General features: G+C 48.7%; 1 protein-coding gene across 2 annotated transcripts in view; it reads left to right on the forward strand.

Moving 5' to 3' along the window:
- Positions 1-17,863, forward strand: part of EYA2 (EYA transcriptional coactivator and phosphatase 2) — a 201,548-nt gene that overhangs the window by 143,506 nt on the left and 40,179 nt on the right. For both annotated transcript variants that reach the window (XM_037164709.2, XM_037164710.2), the window contains exon 9: positions 4,758-4,841. In XM_037164709.2, coding sequence (XP_037020604.1) covers positions 4,758-4,841 — 84 coding nt within the window. The remainder of the gene's footprint in view (positions 1-4,757; positions 4,842-17,863) is intronic.

Here is a 17,863-nt window from a genome sequence, read left to right on the forward strand (position 1 = left end):
CAATTCATCATCCTGTCCAGTGAGGCAAAGCTCAGCCCACAAGTTTAGAAATGCTAAGAAATACCATTTTCATCATTTCCTTAAAATCAAGATAACTTTGACTCTGAGACCCCCACCCCCTCTGCGTGGTAGAAAACACTGTCTTATTATTGGGGCCTCTTTCCTTCCAGAATTGTTGAAAATCCCAGAGTTCAAGTGGCCTCAGAAAACAGAGTAAGAGTCTCTCATGTCCAGTGTGGCTTGGTCACTGCCACGCTCCTCATGGTCGGTGCCTGAGGCCACCGACCGGCCACTCCCCGGGGAGGCCAGCCACCCCCGGGGGTCCCCATGCCATGCATGGGGCACAGGAATCCCTGCTGAGGCCGGGAACCGTGGAGTGTTCGCTATAATCTTTTGGTTGTCAGCATCAGAAAACCAGTTCCAGTTACTTAAACTAAAAGGAATTTACTGGGAGGAAGTCATGAAACCAGGGTTTGAAAAAACAGTCACAAAGGCTGTGCTGAGGAAGCCAGGGGACCTGCAGGGTGGCAGCAGCAGAGCAAACCGTTGGATTCTAGGGCCTCCTCACGCCCCGTTCGGTTCCAAGGAGACACCCGCCCACTGGCCTGGCTCGGCCCCTGCACTTGCTCCCAGTGGACATTCCCGCCAAGACAGCCCACGTGGGAAAAGAGCCCCAGGAGCTCTGACCAGGAGGGGTGTGCTCTGGGCGCCCCAGCGGCAAATGCTCATTGCCTCAATGTTTGGTATTTAACCAGTGTTCTCGGGTAGGGCTGTACTAGTTAGGCAATATTCACTAGTAGGGCTCTGCTGGTTAGCTGGTGTTCACTAGTAAGGCTGTGCTACTTAGCCAGTGTTCACTAGTTAGCCAGTATTCACTAGTAGGAATATATTACCTAACCAGTGTTCACTGTGAGGGCTGTACTGGTTGTTTACAACTGGCATCTGTTCCGGTCACCCTAGGTATTAAATATTTGGAACGTCATGCTTGTCCCCTACATTTTGGTCAGCTTCCAGCAGCCATCCCCTCTGAGAGTTGACCACCCGGGGGGAGCAAGTGTTCCCATTGCTCCTGGGACTATTCTCAATCCAGGGAGGGGACTTTGTTCTTGCTTTTCCTCTCATTCTCAAAGGCCGTTGCCTTCCAAAATTGAGGAGACTTCACACACTCCTTTCAGCAAAGGCAAGAGGAAAATATAAAAATATATTGACTTCAGATCGTCCTTGCTTCCTGCCTCCCAGATTCCTGAAGATTTTCTGCCAACTCGAAGTTAAACAGCTATAGCAACCACAGAGAGCGACACATACTTTAATACCTAAAAAAATCCTTTGATCACCCAACGTGGTTTCTGCCCTTTGGTCAGGAGCAGTGGGGGCAGGGAAACATTTTTCCATTAGACCCAGAAGGAGGTGGAGGTGACATGGAGCTGGGGATTATGGGGTGATGTTATTCTGGAAACATCTGCTTCTTGATTCGAGAGTCAGAACCACTGGGCAAGAACCGTTGAAAAGGTGTGAGCCGTGTTTCACTTCTGTGCTTAATGTCAGCAGGCGGGGTTTGCACGGGTCGCACCTCCTAAGTCTTCAGCAGCTTGGCTAATGACGGAAGCCCGTGAGAGAGAAATTATGTACAGAAGTGGAAAGGAGGAAAATTCTGAGTGTGTATTCGTTTAAATCCTCAGCTGCAGGTGCCAGAAACCAACCTGAGCTAGCTTAAAGGAAAAAGCACAATTGATTTGAAGAATACAGGGATGCTCGTGGAACCCAGGGGCAGGGTACAGTGGAGTATCAGTGAGATCCTGGATCCACAGGTAGATGGCACAAGGATGCAGATTCACGCCTGTCTCCCCACAGAACACAGCGAAGGCACTAGAATCTCCGAGCAGTTGTGTCTTTTCAGTGCCCCCACACACGGGTTGCTGGGTACAGCTCATTCTGTGTTATCTTTCCGTCATTCACCCCTTCGTTCCTGCCACTCCGTGGACTGGCCTTCCCTGTCCTTCATGTTGAGCCACCAACAACCTCCCAAAGATGATTACTTCCTTCTGGGCCCCACATTCCCAAGGAAAGGCCTCTGACCCAGCTGGGCTTAGGCCCCACCCTCGCCCAAACCCCAGTGGGCTAGGGAAGAGAGCCACCTGCAGAATGACCACCGGGAACTTACCCTTGAGGACCTAGGGCAGGGGATCGAGCAGTGGGAAGAGGGGCAGCTCAATGGAGCCTGTGTTATATTTGAAAATAATTGCTGATTTCGAAGAATTCTCTCACCAAATTCTCTTAAGTGTGTCTGATCCAACCTAGTTAGTTCAGATAAATTAGGACTTAACATGTTTCAATCCCAGAAGCTCTCCTCAAAAACGGTGATTTCTAAACACTTTTTTTTACTGTGATCCAAAGTAAGAACTATACTTCACACCATGGCCCCAACGTAATATGCATAGACATAAATATATAACTAGACCAAAATATTTGCAAAATAACACTCAAGTCTGCTACTTGTTTGAAACCCCTGCACTAACTAACCCTTTTCCTGAGAGATGACAGCCTTCTCTTTAGCTTTAAAGGCGTGACCAGTGCTAATGGGGGAATTCCGACACTGAGCTCTGGAGAGGTTTGAAAGGTGTCTGGTTGACAATGGCCCATGGAGTAGATGCATTTGTCCCCAAGCGCCACCCCACCCACCCAAAACCACCAATATAAGGCCTTTTGTTCTTACAAGTAATGATCAGAAAAATGGGGCAAACCATCAGTATGAGAAATAAAGGCCAAGATAAATAAATAAATGTCAAGAAAGATCATTTAAGAAACAGCAAAGAACTTTGAAAAATTCTGATTAGTTGTCCTATAAAGATTCAAGATCTTGCATTCTTAAATGAAGAAGTAGAGTCTATAGACAAAGAATAAGTAAGTATAAAAATGTAAATGACAGCAAGAATCAAAAGTTTAATAGAAGACTTGGAAGAGAAAGTTTGGGAAATCAATCAGAACATAGAAAAAAGATAAAATGATAGAAAACACATTTTTTAAAGATAGGCAAATCAATCCAGGATATTTGATTTGAATAATGGAAACTTCAGAAAGAAAGAAGAACAGTGGAAACAATGGGAGGAAATGATTTAAAGAAATAAGATTGAAAATGTGAACAGTGTGAATGAAAAAAAAATCACACCCAGATACAGCCTTTTGGAATTTTGAGGATACCAGATATAAAGAAAAGATCCTTAAAAAAAACCTCTTAAAAAAAAAGAAGAAGTAAAACCTATAAAGGACTGCAGACCAGTAAAGCATCACACTACTCAGGAACCTCACTACCAGATAAGGGAGGAATTCCTTCAAAGAACCAGGGGACATTTTTTTTCCTATTGGAATCCTATAGGAAACTCCACAGGAACTGTAGAGAAAAATAAAGGTATCAGCAGATGCACAAGAATTCTGGAAGATTACTTTCTATGCACCCTTTCAGAAGGAGAAACTTAAGGATGTACTCAAGCGAAACAAGGAAGAAAACCAAGAGAGAGAGAGATTCGGGATCCAGGAAACAGCAGGTCTGACTCAGAAATAACAGTAAAGAGACATCTCCGAATGATAGCTATGCAGCAAGCCTGAAGGTGATCCAGACCATGTTGGGCCTCTGTCCCAGGGGATGGAGGCCTTTGATACACAGGGTGTGGCTGAATTTGAGAGTCTAAGGAAGGCACGTGTCTAGAAACAAGAAAAGAATTAAAGCAAGTCGGAAACTCCAGCAAAAACGAAAAGTGATATACCTAACAGACACGATTCCTCTGTGAACAAACTGAGATATGGCATGATTTTAATCAGCTGGGGTGCAAGAAAGGGGAATGCGTATGACCTTGGGCGTAGAAACAGTGTCCTTGAAGTGGCTCTGGGGTTAACACGTTGGACCCAGAGAGAAGAAGGTGAAATTCTAGCACATTATTTGGCTCTGCAGTGAACAGTCATCTTTATTGATTACCAACTTTTAAAAGCAACATAAAGACAGAACACAGAAGCCTGAAGAATAGTTATAAAACCCAAGGCACAAACCAGTTTATCCATATCGACCCTGCAAAAGTAAGGGTACAGCTGATAAATGTTAGAGGGGGGAAAGCATGGGGGCTCCAGTATCCATATATTCCACCATGTTGGGCTTACTGTTTTAGCCAAGGAAGACTGTCCAAAGCTGATGGAGTTCGGAAGAGAGAGATTCCTCTATGTGAAAAATAAAACATTCTGGAGAAGTGGTGGAGATGGCTATGAGCTAAACCCAACTCTTTCAGATTGCCAAGTCAAAAGGTATTGTCGAAAGTTGGCACTTCCATAAACAAACGTGTAAGCATGTTATTCAGAGTCAACCGCCAGTATCATGAAAAACAGACATGGTCAGAAGTAGTTGGACTTAATGGTGAGCTTTGGATGTAAAATGACAATATTTCATCTTGTCAATTGAGTTATATGGTTTTCATTGCTGTTTTTGGACCGAACTCCTCCTTTTTGGGCTTTTATGTGGAAGGTAAGAACTAGCTTCTTGGTTCTGGCATCGGTTGGGTTGAGAAGAGCCCCAGACTGGCCATCAGCATTCTCTTTGCACAGCTGAGGTTGGATGGGGACTCAAGGACTCATCAGTGAGTCGCATGTTTTATGACTTAAAGATAGTGTTTTTCAAGACTTGCTTTCCCTCTGGGGAGTTCAATTCTGCAGACATTAAGTCAGATGCAAGCGAGTCCATTCATCTCCTTTCTCTTCCTCTCTTTTCATCACAGCGTGTGTTCGTGTGGGACTTGGATGAGACAATAATTATTTTTCACTCCTTACTCACGGGGACGTTTGCATCCAGATACGGGAAGGTAAGAGTCCATTTATCTCTCTCTCTTTTTTTTCCAACAAGATTGTCTGCCCAGCTGATTTGTCCTGGGAATTGTGGGGGCAGTTTATGAGGTAGCCTCTCTAACAAAAGCTGCCCCTCTGGGGCGGTTGGAGAAAGCATATGGAATTTTCCCTTGACATGTGAAAATTTAATTAGCTTCCTTCTCTATTGTCTGCCGTGCCTTTTCTTCCAACACATGAAGCATTCAACAACCACTTGGTAGGATATAAGCTCATAGTCGTTGGCTGTCTCCCTTCTAAGAGGGCCAGGATACACTACAACCCAAACCACTAATCCTAGCTTTAAAAAAAAAAAAAAAGGAGGTGAAGTCTTTTTCTTCTTCCCTGTTGTTTATCTTAGTATCTCCAGCAGATGAATTTAATTCTCCTTCCATTTTCTGAGACCAGGGGGGAGGCATTTTGTCAGCCCCAGAGTGGAACTTAGCAACAGCTTTGCAAATGTGTCATCAACAAATTATGTCGGGGAACCATCAGTTCACCTTCTGGGCAAATATTATTGGCTGATGGGTGGTGAAGGGAAGAAATGTTGAAACCACCCGAATAATGCAAAAATGGCCCCAGCTGCTAAAACCTGAATCCTGTCCATTCTTTGCATTCACCCCGTGGGCGTCCCAACAAACCACATGTGGATGCTCCAGACGGCTGCCATCTCTTCAGGGAGACAGGTGGGGGTGGAGGGGCGGAGCTTCAGAGGACTGGCAAGTTTGCAGTCTTGTGTGCAGCGAGCGGGTGACCTGTTGGCAGCTGCTTCCACGCCTGGGTAGGAACCTTGAGACTCACCAGCGCCTGGAAAATATTTCTGTTTCTGTTTAGAGACCAGGAATATGATTTGACATCACCTCATGGCTTTTCCAGCTGCTCGTGTTTTTTTTTTTTATGGGAGTTATAACAAGCTGGATGTGCAATTAGCAAGATAGATTTATCGTCTGCCATTATGTTGTAAAGAATATAAAAATGGTGTTGGTGGTGCAGAAATCTCTTACGGGGTAGGAATGCTGTTAATATGTCTAGCAGTGCCTGCAGGGAACCCGGCGTATGTGTTTGGACTCTGCACAGGTGAGGTCAGGGATGGCAGAGTTAAGACTTGCAGAAAGCACCCAAGACCGAAGTTGGCCACCACTGGGGGAAGTTGGGCTGTGCCAAGGGGGCTACTGGCGTGAGTTGCTCTCTAGGTCTGGGCGTTCCATGGTTTTTCTGCCCACTCTGACCAGTCACCTCCACTAAAAAGCATTCCTTCACTCTTCCTGCCCTTAGAGATAGCCACTGTGAAGTTCTCTACAATCAGTCCTCATAATTGTGTAGGGCTGTGTCGCCTTCACGATACTAGTGATCCTCATGTGTGTCTCACAACCAGCCCTTAAACCAAATTGTGGGCTCTCTCAAGACAGCGAAAAAGCCCAGAGCTGCTTTCTGAATCCCTTGCCACCTGGTCCACGTGATTCCTCATTGCCAGCCACGTCTCTCCAGCCCTAACACCTCAGCACGCCACCTCCACCTGTCTGGTTTCCCAGCTTCCACTCCTGCCCTTTGCAGCCCTGCTCAGAGGGCTCATCCTGAAGCAGAAGCCTGGTCCTGTCACTCCCCTTCTGAAACCATCTGTGGCCCCCCACCAGTGACAAACCCTGACCCCAGCCTCCGGGGCCCGTCATGAGCTGGCTCTTGCCCCACTCTCCAGCCCCATTCCCTCCTACTCATTCTGAGTTGCTTTCTGTCCTTGAACCTGCCGTGTTCTCTCCCATGTCTGCCGGGGCTTCTTCCAGAAGCAGAGCCTCACATGGGTGAGTGCAGGTAGTTCATTTGGGGGTAGATTCCACGAAGCCCCTGATGCAGAGTGCGAAATGAGACAGGAACGGGGAGGCAGCCAGTGCGGGTTCTGCTGTGGGTAACTGGGGCTCAGTCCCACCCAGGACCCCAGGAGACTGTGAACAACACCTCAGAATTGACCCACCCAAGGAGTGAAGGTGCTGGGATATTTGTCTTTTTTTGTTTTAAGTTTTTTTTTTTAATATTTTATGGAATCATCCTTAGAGAGAGGGAAAGGAAGGAGATGGAGAGGGAGAGAAACCTCAGTGTGTGGGTGCCTCTCACACACCCCCTACTGGGAACCCGGCCCACAACCCAGGCATGTGCCCTGACTGGGAATCAAACCAGCATCCTTCTGATTCACAGGCTGGCACTCAATGCACTCAGTCCACTGAGCCACACCAGCCAGGGCGGGATATTTGTCTTCAGATTCCCTCATGGGTTGAGGGCTTCTCCCAGAGGGTTCCCTCCCTGCACTTCCGGTCTTTTCCAGGAAAGCTCTAGAGAAGGGAATCATGGTGCTGCCAGCAGAAAGCCTCTGCATGTACAGGAATGTCGGCGGTTGAGGGGACATGGGGGAGACGCACATTGGAAGCCTCTGCGTATCTGGAATGTTCTAGAAAGTTCTTTTACAAGGTTAAATCTTATGTATCTTTTCGGTTCCTCCAAAAGGACTTTCCTAACCACTCCCCTCCCTCTAAATTGCATCTCTCCCCATAACTGTATTGTGCATTTGTAATTATTGTCTTTCTCCCTCCTAGGACATGGGTACTGTGAGGGCAGGGACGACATTTTTCTCAGCTCTCCAAGTACAATGCACGGGCCGGAATCGCTCAATAAATATTGTTGCACGAATGGTGCAGAATGGTTCCCTAGAATGAAGGCTGCATGACGACAGGCACTCTCTTTGCTGTTTGTTTATTGATTTATTCCCAGTGCATAGAGCAGTGCCCCCCACATAGCAGCCGTCAAATAAATATTTGTTAAATAAAGGAAGGAAGGAAGGAAAACAGTGTCAAAACAACAAATTTCTAACCAATGGCCACTGGCCAAATTCAGCCCGCAGACATTTTTTTGTTTGCCTCTAGAGTGCTTAAAAAAATGTGAAATTGTCGCCAGCATTTAAACACCAGGAGATCGCACAGACAAAAACAATCTAGCTCTCTAACTCTTCTTGAAAAATTAGGAAGTCCGACAAGCCTGCGTTCCCAAGAGGCAGCAGTCAGCGGAGCCAAGGAGCAGCTGCCCTGTGAGCCGGCCGCACGCTCTGCTTTTCGGCCTGTTCGCAGCCCCCACCTGGCCTGTTTAACTTTGTTTATGGGGCCCTCCTGGCCCCACTGGGATCTGAATTTCAACATTCCTCCTAGAATTACAGAACCGCAGAGTGTCAGAGCTAGGAGAACCTAGGAGACTATCCTGCCCAACGAGGCTCCACAGTCCTTAAAGGGAAACTGAGGCTCAGAGATAGTAAGACCACCCAGGACAGAATGAGCCAGACCTCAGGCTCGCTTGGTTTTCTGTGTGCTCCCAGGATGGACAGGGAAAGCTGAGGTGAGAAGCTCTCAGAGACCCCAGGTGTCCTAAGCCAACAGCATTACTCTTCTAGAATTTTCCACTCCCTCCTCCATCTCTCTTAGGTGAGGAATGAGTATTTTTAATTTACTAAATCCAACAACCCTTGGAGAGATTCAAAATAACTGTGGCTTAAACAAGATAGAACACAGTCGTACCTTAGTATTTATCGGCTTCAGAACTCGCCACACTCTGTACTCATCCCATTTTGATGAGAAAAAAGTGTTTCAGTACTTGGCGATTGCCTGGGACTTGTCACACTTGCTAGGACTTACATGAGTCACAGTGCTGCCCCAGAAGAGGAAATGCTTCATTGTCCGGTATTGTCAGTTTCAGTCTGGGACTCGTCACAAGTTCCAGAATGAATTAATGACAAGTACTGAGGTACCACTGATTTTGCCTCGCCTAGCAGTCCAGGTGTAGCAGTTCAAGCTGATAAGAGTGCTACTCGGCACCAGGGAATTTTGCCTCGATCTCTGCCATCCCTGAAACGTTGGCCTCATCGCTACGATAAACCATAGCCAACTCCTATGTCTGCTTTCCAGCCAGTTAGAAGAGGAAGCTGGAAACAGGAAGTTCACACCTCTCCCTTTCATTCTATTTTTATTTTCTGTCCCTCTCTTTAGGTGCCTGACCCAGAAGTTAACACATATCATTTCCACTCACATCCCGTTAGCTGGAACTTGATCACATGGCCACATCTAGCTGCAAAGGAGTCAGGAAAATGTGGTCTAGTCATATGACCCAATATAATTCAGAGACTATTATTCTCTCAGAGAGAAAAAGGAAGACTGGCTATTGGAGGACAGCTAGCAGTTTCTAGCAAGAACTACCATGTAGTAAGAGGGAGAACAATGAAAGGAAGACTGTGGAAAAATCTAATTAGTTCATTTAAAAGTTCTGATCAATTGGATTTGTGGGTCTGAAGCTCCAAAGAGAAGTCTGAGCTACAGCTATGAACTTGAAAGTCAGAGAAATGTAGAAGATGTAGAGGAGCACGAGAGTGGGAGCCCCATTTTGCAGACAGAGTAACTGAGCCACAGGGAGGTTGTGTAGTCAGATTATTCATAACAGAGCTAAAAAAAAATATGACCTTGACTTTTGGCCGGTAGCTCTTTCTCTTTGTGCTTTTTCCAGTAGCTGCAGCCATTATTATTAATGCCTAGTATCAAGCAGGACTCTGAGTTTGAAGCATGGAGTCTTTGGACCCAATGGAAACTTATTGGATCAAGAGAAATTAGAAACCCAGGGGTATGTGGAATTCAGGTTGGGCTGGATCCCAGAGCTCAAGCAGTATTCTCAGAGCTTGGTGTCTCTGCACCCCTCAGCCAACTTTCTTCATAGAGGGACTCCCTCCTGGCAATCCCAACTAAGAAAAGGAGACCTTCCACTTTCCAAATGCCAGCAGGATCCCCGGCTCGAATCTCACTGGCCCAAACTGAGTCAAATACCCCTCCGAACGCCAACCCCTGTGGCTCTGATCGGCAAGCCTCGATCGCAGGCCCACTCCTGGCGTGGCTGGAGTAGAAAATCAGGCCAGCTCCATCCCAACCAAGTAAACCCAGTAGGGAGGGAATGGTCCCCACAGAAAACTGAAGTGTGCTTTCCAAAGAGGGTGAGGACTGTGGAGGTTCTGGCTCTGAAGGCCAAGACCCTCCACACCTCCACCCCAGGAACAGCAGCAGTTCGCTTGTGGCCGTTGCACTGAGCACTGTACTGGGAGCAGAAACCATCCCACGGGTGGTCCCAGCCCAAGGGGCAACTCGCTGTTTACTTAGGGAAATAAGACCAACAGACCCATAATGATTCAGGGATGATTCAAAGCAGAGCGTTTGCGTTTTAAAACAGAAACCAGGCTCCCTTCCTGTTCCCAGGCAGAGCCTGTGCTTCTCGAGGCCGTCACCGCTCCACTTCCTTCCCATTTCTCCCAGCCCCCTGCCCCGACTCAGAGTCAGGGCTTCCCTTCACTGTCGTACCTTCCAGTGGGTTTTGGATCCATTAGAAACTCCCTGGAGAGCTGGAGCAGCCAGCGATTGCCATCTCCTTCCCAACCTCTCCCCCTGTCCTTGAACTCTGTTTCCCAACTGAGATCAGGGAAATGCAAAAGGTGGTCAGGGGTCTCTGCCTGTGGCCAGGAAGGGATTCTAGAAGGGATTAATCCACAGTCCTCCCAGGGTTCACAGCTGGTCAGCCCAGGCTCCTTCCTTGAGACTCACCTTCCAGGCAGCTCAGGACCCATCGGAAGCTCAACTCTAGGTCCAGTTGTGTGTGCGTGTGTATGTGTGTGTGTGTTTAATAACAGCTCTAGTGAGATATAATCACACACTATAAATTTACCGTGTTAATGAGTACAATTCGGTGGTTTGGAGGATACTCACAGCGTTGTGCAACTGTCACCACTAATTGTAGAACATTTGCATCACTCAGAAAGACACCCCACGCCAATGAACAAGCGCTCCCTTTTCCCCTCCCTACAGCCCCGGACAACTGCTAATCCACCTTCAATCTCTGTACATTTACCTCTTCTGAATGCTTGTTATAATTGAGCCACACAATCCTCAGTCTTTGTGTCTGGCTTCTTTGACTTCGCCTAACGTTTTCAATGGTCACCCGTGTCATCGCATGTCTCGGTACTTTTCCCTTTCTGATGGCCACCTGCTCTTCCGTCACACTGCATTTCGTCTCTCCGTTCACCAGCTGACGGACAGTTGGGCTGCCACCTCTTTGGCTCTTAGGGATGCTGCTGCTGTGAACACCTGTGGTCAGGTTTTCGAGTGGACACGCATTTTCGGTGCTCTTGGGTCTGCACTCGTACCTGGGAGTGGCATCGCTGGGTCATACGGTAATACAAGGTTTAACATTTTGAGGAACTTCCTGGCTTTTCCAGAGCAGCTGCACCGTTCCACACTCCTGGTGTGCGAGGGCTGCGGTGTCTCCGCATCCCCACCATCCCTCGTTACCATCCACGTCTGCGGTCGCAGGCCTCTTCACGGATGGAAAGTGGTATCTCGTTGTGATTTTGATGTGTATTTCCCCAATTAGTGGCTGATTATGTTGACTGACTAATGATGTTTTCGCCTGCTTATTGGCCATTCATAGTATCTTCTTTGGAGAAAATAGCTGCAGTATTCAATCCTTTGCCCATTTTTTAATTATTTGTCTTTTTATTGTTGAGTCATAAGAGTTCTTTATATATCCTGGATACAAGTTGATGATAAAATAAGTGACTTGCAAATATTTTCTCTCACGCTGCAGCTTGTCTTTCCACTTTATTTATGGTGTCCTTTGAAACATACGAAGTTTTGCAGGGGGTGGGGTTGAAATTAAATTTAAGGGAAGGCGACCAGGCAAGGAGGCCTCAGGAAGATGGCGAATTTTCAATAAGGACTTGAGGGAAGCAGAGGAACAGATATGTGGTGGAAGAGCAGAGGAACAGCAAGTGCAAAGGCCCTGAGGCAGAAGTTTGCTGGGTGGATTTAAAGGACAAAAGGAAGCTAATGGGGCTGGAACAGAGCAAACAAAGGGGAGAGTAGTATCTCACCTGGCCTTTGCTCCGAAGTGGGAGGCTTGGAGGTTTGGAGCAGAGGAAGAACAGGGTCTGAGTTATATTTTTAAAGAATCCTTCCAGCTGTTCCCCTGGGGAGAGCAGACTAGAGCAGGGCAAGGCCGGAGGCAGAGAGGCGAGCAAGGAGACGGCTGCACCGGTCCAGCTGAAAGATGATGGATATTCGGAACGAGTGGTGGAAGAGTGTAGCAGTCTGCCTACATTCGGAAGGCAGAACCAACCACAGATGGAACATGATTCCTTGTTCTCACCCCCTGGGCCACAGAGATGTCCTGTTTTCTGTCCGTGGTCTGCCTCTGAATGGACCTGTCGCTTCTCTATTGCCAACTAGCAAACTCCTGTTGTTGGATTAATACTCCCATTTTTGCATGTTTGCCTGCATGTTCGTCCACACAAGGCCCCTTTCTCATTTCACGTAGATACAGACATGAGTGTCCTGTGAACCCACTGTATTCTTCCCCTCCCCTCCCCGTGGTTTCAAATGTAGCTTTTTGTCCGTTTTCCTATAAAACGTGTGTTTTCTTTGGTGCGCCTTCATGTGTTTTGTGTTGATGGCCTTGTTGGAATACTCCACATTTCTTGCTTTTCTCCCTCTGCGCCGTGGTTCCAGGTAGATCCTTCCACACTGCGCATGTCCGACTCCTCGGCCCTAACTCAGTGGTGCTCAAAGGGAGGCGACTTTGCCCCGTAGGGACATTTGCTGGTGTCCTAAACACTTTTGGTTGTCCCCTCCTAGGGAATGCTAGTACCACCTAGCTCATGGAGGCCAGATGTGCTGCTAAATGTCCCACAACACAGAGATGGTCCCCACGACAGAGAGTGGTCCGGCCCCAAGTGTCTGTAGTGCTGCTCTGGGGAAACCCTGCATCCAACCGCTGCCCTGCTCCCAGAGCTCCATGTCTCCCTTATTCCCGGTCCCCACGGGGAGGACACCAGGCTCCCCCAACTCCCCCCCAGCACAAACAGCTGTGTGACGAGCATCCTTCATGGGCCGCTCCTTCTCGCTCAGTGAATCCCCACCACAAACCTGTAAGGCACGGCTGCTGCTATCCTACCCATTTCTGGAGAAACCGAGGCTCAGAGAGGTGGAGTGATTGAGCCAGGGTCACCCAGCTGACAGGGAATGAAAGCTGGATGTGGCCCACGGCCCTTAACTCTGTCCCTAAGCGGCGCCCCCAGGATTCCCACGAACGTCCTCAGGACAGAAATTAAGCGCCACTGGAACGGCTCTCCTGCTTGGCTGTGGGCTCCCAGAGCACGGGGACTGCGTCTGATGTGTTCCTAGCTTCGCACCCTGGCAGCTGGCAGGACCTGGCACATCCACTTGACAGATATTTGTTGAACAAACAGGTAAATAAATAGCGCGTGGATAGGGACTTGTCAGCACTGCAGAAACAAGATCTGAGGGAACAAATACCCACATTTTCTACGAGACAGGGCCTGCCCACCTCTCTCCAGGGCCAGATGCTGGGGGCCAGCCCACCTCGGGGGCTCAGCAGAGGCTGTGGAGTGGTGGGCAGGTGGTTCCTCGAGGCTTGGGGCCAGCGACACCTTAGCGGGTGGGGACCTGGGATGGAGCCAGGTGACCCTCGTCACCTCCCTGAGCGGAACCCTCTCCAGGGCTCCGTTCCATATCAGTCACGCCTTTAAAGGGCAGGTACTCTGCTCAGTCTGGAAGAGAAGAGGTCTCAGCCCAGCGGTCCGGGGCCAGCGGTGGCTGGATGACAGGTGTAGCTGGGTCCCTGGCATTTCCTTAAGTTCCTACGTTGATGGCTAATATTTTTAAATCTGAATATTTTACATTAGAATCTGGATGTCTCGACTTCTCTTGGGAAGTAAAAAGGTCTAACAACACCAGGCCTGAATTTTCAGAGTGAGGACCCTTCGACAGGACATGTCCCCCCACTCACCTCAGCCCCCTCACACCCTGGGTGGAGTTTTCCGCATGCCCCCTGGGCAGGGCGGGGGGTGGGATGGAGCCATTTCACGTGTGTGTGTGTGTGTGTGTGTGCATGTGTGTGGTACAGCCCCCGCCCCCAGAGGCATTTACATCTGTGACCCGTCCCCCAAGGCCAACTTGTGCCCAGAGTATGTGGGTTACACGGGGCAGAGGTCACTGGTACCCCCACCCCGGGTCCTCTGTGTGGGCTCCGGGGCAGGAGGGTTCCTTGTCCCCTCCAATGGGACTCCAGGCTCTGTCGGGTGTTTCCAAACTGTGCCCTCGGGGTCCTTCCCAGAGGCAGGCTCATTGCTTCCTACAGACCGTCGTCTGTCTTGGGAATCTGTATTCATGGCCAGGGATCCTGCTCGCTCAGTGTGGTCTAAATCCCTGCCACCACCGCCTCCGCTTCTGACAAATAGACAGGAGGCAGCAACACTCATCCCTTGTCACCTCCTCAGAGAAGTCCCTCCAACCTTCCTGCCAGGTCCGCACGCCCTATGGAGGTTCACAGCTCCACGGGGCTGGGCTCGCACGCTGCAGGTGTTCACTCAGTGTGATCGTTTGATTGTGGACTAGCACCATCCTCGTGATTAAAAGGCTGGGGTTGAATCTTCAGTTAGTGTCATTAAGGCCGCACCTTTATCCCTGAAGCCTCCCCATTTCCACAGGCATGATGGCTGAGAACCTGTGACACTCTGGGATGTTTTCACAGTCTCCCATGTGTCACCCAAGGGGGACAGAGCCCCAGTTGCCCACAGCAGTGACCCGCTTATGGGCCCATCCTTGTTAACTCTTTGCCTGTCCCCCGTTACATCCATGCTCTGCTGCTAATGCTTCCCAGGGTCACCTCTCAGGTAAACTGCCTGTCCCTGAATCCTAAGCTGGGGGTCTGCTTCGGGGAGACCCAGAGTAAGGCATCAAGGGGGTCTGAATGCTCAGAGTTCATGGTCAGAACGGAAACTCCTCACTGCCAGACCCCTGTTGTAACATAATCCCTCCTGGCTACCTGCGGTGTGGTCCACGGGTCTCAGGCCCCGTCACGGAGCCACTGAACCAGAAGGGACACTTACACTGGACCTCCGGGTGATTCCTTCACACATTAATTAGTCTGTGAAGCAAGATGGAAGCCATGAATTCACCTGGCGACAGCTTTTCTCGTGGCTCCAGCCAGCCTCTCCGTGAACCTAGAAGGGGCTGGGTAGGGAGACCCAGCCAGATCTTGGCCCCCGCGGCCAGCCGCGGGCTTCCCCCGAACCGCTCCTCGGTGGCGTTATTACGCGATTCCGGCTCGGATTCCGGAATCCAATCCCCAGCGCGGGGCCATCAGGATTCAATCAGATCCAGTGGGCGATACCCAGCTTGGCCGGTCCATTCCTGCTTTACAAACCGAGAAGATATTTTAAAAAAAAAACAAGGTGGTTTTATGACCCCGCAGTTAAAAACTATTTGTAGAAGTTGCTACGGTTCGAATCAAAAGTGCCCTCTCTGGAGGACTATTAGTTAATTTAGAGAACCACTGAACTGATTCTTTCCTTTTCTTTCTTTTCTACCCCCATCCGCCTGCCCTTCCTTCGCCCCCCCACCTCCCCCCACACCGACCCCCTGGCCATCTACCTTGAGATGCAGCTCTCTGCCTTTCAGACAGCTAGAGCTTTCCATCCTTTGACAAAACACAAGCCAAAGTGCTTAAGGACATCTGTTTATTTTATTTCTTTAATGAGAAAACCTCCCCGTTCCTCCGGGCTCAGCTGTGTTTATTTACATTGTGTTAGCCCTGTGAGGCTGGCCCGTGGAAGGCTGGAAGTCGAAAGCCCGGCCCTATCCCTCCCTCGCTGCGGCCTCCAGATCTGAAACGGAGTCCTTGGAACTCTATAAAGTAGATTTTCAAAATAAATACTGCCTAATTCACTCAGTAGATGTGGATTAAGTCAAGATGAATACAATTTGGAAAGGATTTTCTGAGGAAGTCGGAGATTTCTTTCCCCCACTGGGGGTTAAACCTTGTATTTAAATCCTCACCGACACCCCCCCTTCCAGCCCCCCACCCCCCCACCCCGAAGCTCTCTCTTCAGCTCAGGAAAAGGTATTTAGTCTCTGTGGCTAACAGAGAAATGGTGGCTTCGATCGCCTTCTCCAGCACTGATTATTTGCTTTGTGGGACCAGGGTCGGAGACTTAACTCCGACACTCCATTCCAGAAGTGGGCGCAAGAGGCAGACATCTGCAGTTGTCATTCTTGCGGGGGTGGCTGAGCTGGAGGCTGGAAGCTTGGAAAAATGTCCTAAAGGTGAATGACAGTTCCCAGGGCCGCTGGCTGGGGGGACTGCGGGACCCTTTGTAGATTTAATCCCCTGTAATAGCCCTTCCCTGAGCCAGGGGGCCTCCTTGCCAAGAGCCTCTGCTTATATATTTTAGAGCATTAAAGGATTATTTCCAACATAAAATATATTTTAGAGATGGCTTGGGGTTGTCAGAAAAGTGCTCATTAGCAGACTTCCTTTGAAGCACCCCGAGCTCTCCGCTGCTTAGAGAGACCTTGCAGGATCACTCAACTTCAGCAGAGAGTTTCAGGCCGGTTTAGACTCCTTGTTTTCCACCCACAAATCTAACAAATGCTGACTGCTTCCCTGGACATCTTTTGCCAACGTTTTTCCCCCCTTCGCTAGCCCCACCTTTCAGTGAATGCCGAAGAGCATCTGAAAAAATAATAATAAGAGGGATTTAAATCTCCAATGCAAAATCCTACAACAAATTGTCTGTTGGGGTAGAGTGAGCTCTTGTCTTCTGTAAATATAAGGATTGCTGCTCACAATGATAAGTGGTGAAAAAAAATCCCAGACACCCCACGGACTGAAATAATAGGGACTATTTTCCTTTACACTTAACTAGCAGGTTGAGAAGCTGCCTCCCCCGGGGCCCCACCTGAACTTTTTTACGGTGCTTATCTCCCAACAATGGGGCTCCTGAGATGGCTGGAAATCCCAAGAGAGCCTTTAGTGATGAGGGTGTCACTCAGTGAATGGCAGCGAGGTGTCAAGGCGGGTGTGTTGGGTGTTGCCTTTCACAGGGAAATAGGAGGTCCTTCCCCCACCCATGCCTGCTTCCCACACTTCTGTGAATGAGTGAACTTGTGGACCTTTCTGAGGGCAGAGGGGGGTAAGCTCCCATTGGAGTTCTGCTGATGGGGCTGAACTCAAAGGAGAAATATTCAGTAGAATATTTCTACTCAAAGTAGAGAGTCTTTTTGGAAAAGTCCATCCATGGATGAATGGATAAATACATCCTAGGAGATTCGTGCAATGGAATATTTTTCAGCCACAAAAAGGCATGAAGTTCTGGTTCATGCTACAACATGCTAAAAACATTATGCCAAGAGAAAGAAACCGGACACAAAAGGCCATACATAGTGTGATTCCGTGTATACGTAATGTCCAGAGTAGGTTAGTCCGTAGAGATAGATTGGGGACCAACAGCCTTACGGCTGTGGAGTTTATTTGTGAGCTCGTGACAGTTTTGGGCACTAAATGGAGGTTTGCTCATCTGTAAAATGGGAAGGACCCGCTCCTGCCCCGCTGACCTCAAAGCACCGGCCTGGTTCCCCAAAGGGCCCTGTGGGCGCTGCGGAAGGAACACAGACTTCCCGGAGCTGATGAAAAAGGAACATCTTTCACTTGAAAATTTTGGGTGTTTGCTTGTTCTTCTTCTTTTTTTTTAATCCTCTCTTCACCTGGTTTTGGTGGCGGGGAAATACTGGCCTTATAAAATGAGTTGTGAAGTGCTTCCTCCTCTTTGATTTCCAGGCAGAGGCCGTGGAGAATTGGCGCTAACTCACCTTGAAATGCTGGGTAGAATTCTCCAGCGAAACCGTCTGAGCCTGGAGATTATGTTTTGGGAGGCTTTTAACTATGAATTCCATTTCTTTAAGACTTGCAGCTATTTCATCCTGGGTGAGTTTGAGTAGTAGTGTGTGGTTTTTTAGAGGAATAGGTCCATTTCATTCATTGCCAAGTTTATGCATCTAGGGCTTAAAAGAAAAAGGTATTTACTTTCACAGTGACTTTCAGTCAGCAGCTTAGACCGCATCGCGCCGTGTGAAATGCA

Source organism: Artibeus jamaicensis, unplaced genomic scaffold (assembly GCF_021234435.1).
Source record: "Artibeus jamaicensis isolate MK-2021 breed Jamaican fruit bat unplaced genomic scaffold, CSHL_Jam_final contig_685, whole genome shotgun sequence".
Classification (NCBI taxonomy): domain Eukaryota; kingdom Metazoa; phylum Chordata; class Mammalia; order Chiroptera; family Phyllostomidae; genus Artibeus; species Artibeus jamaicensis.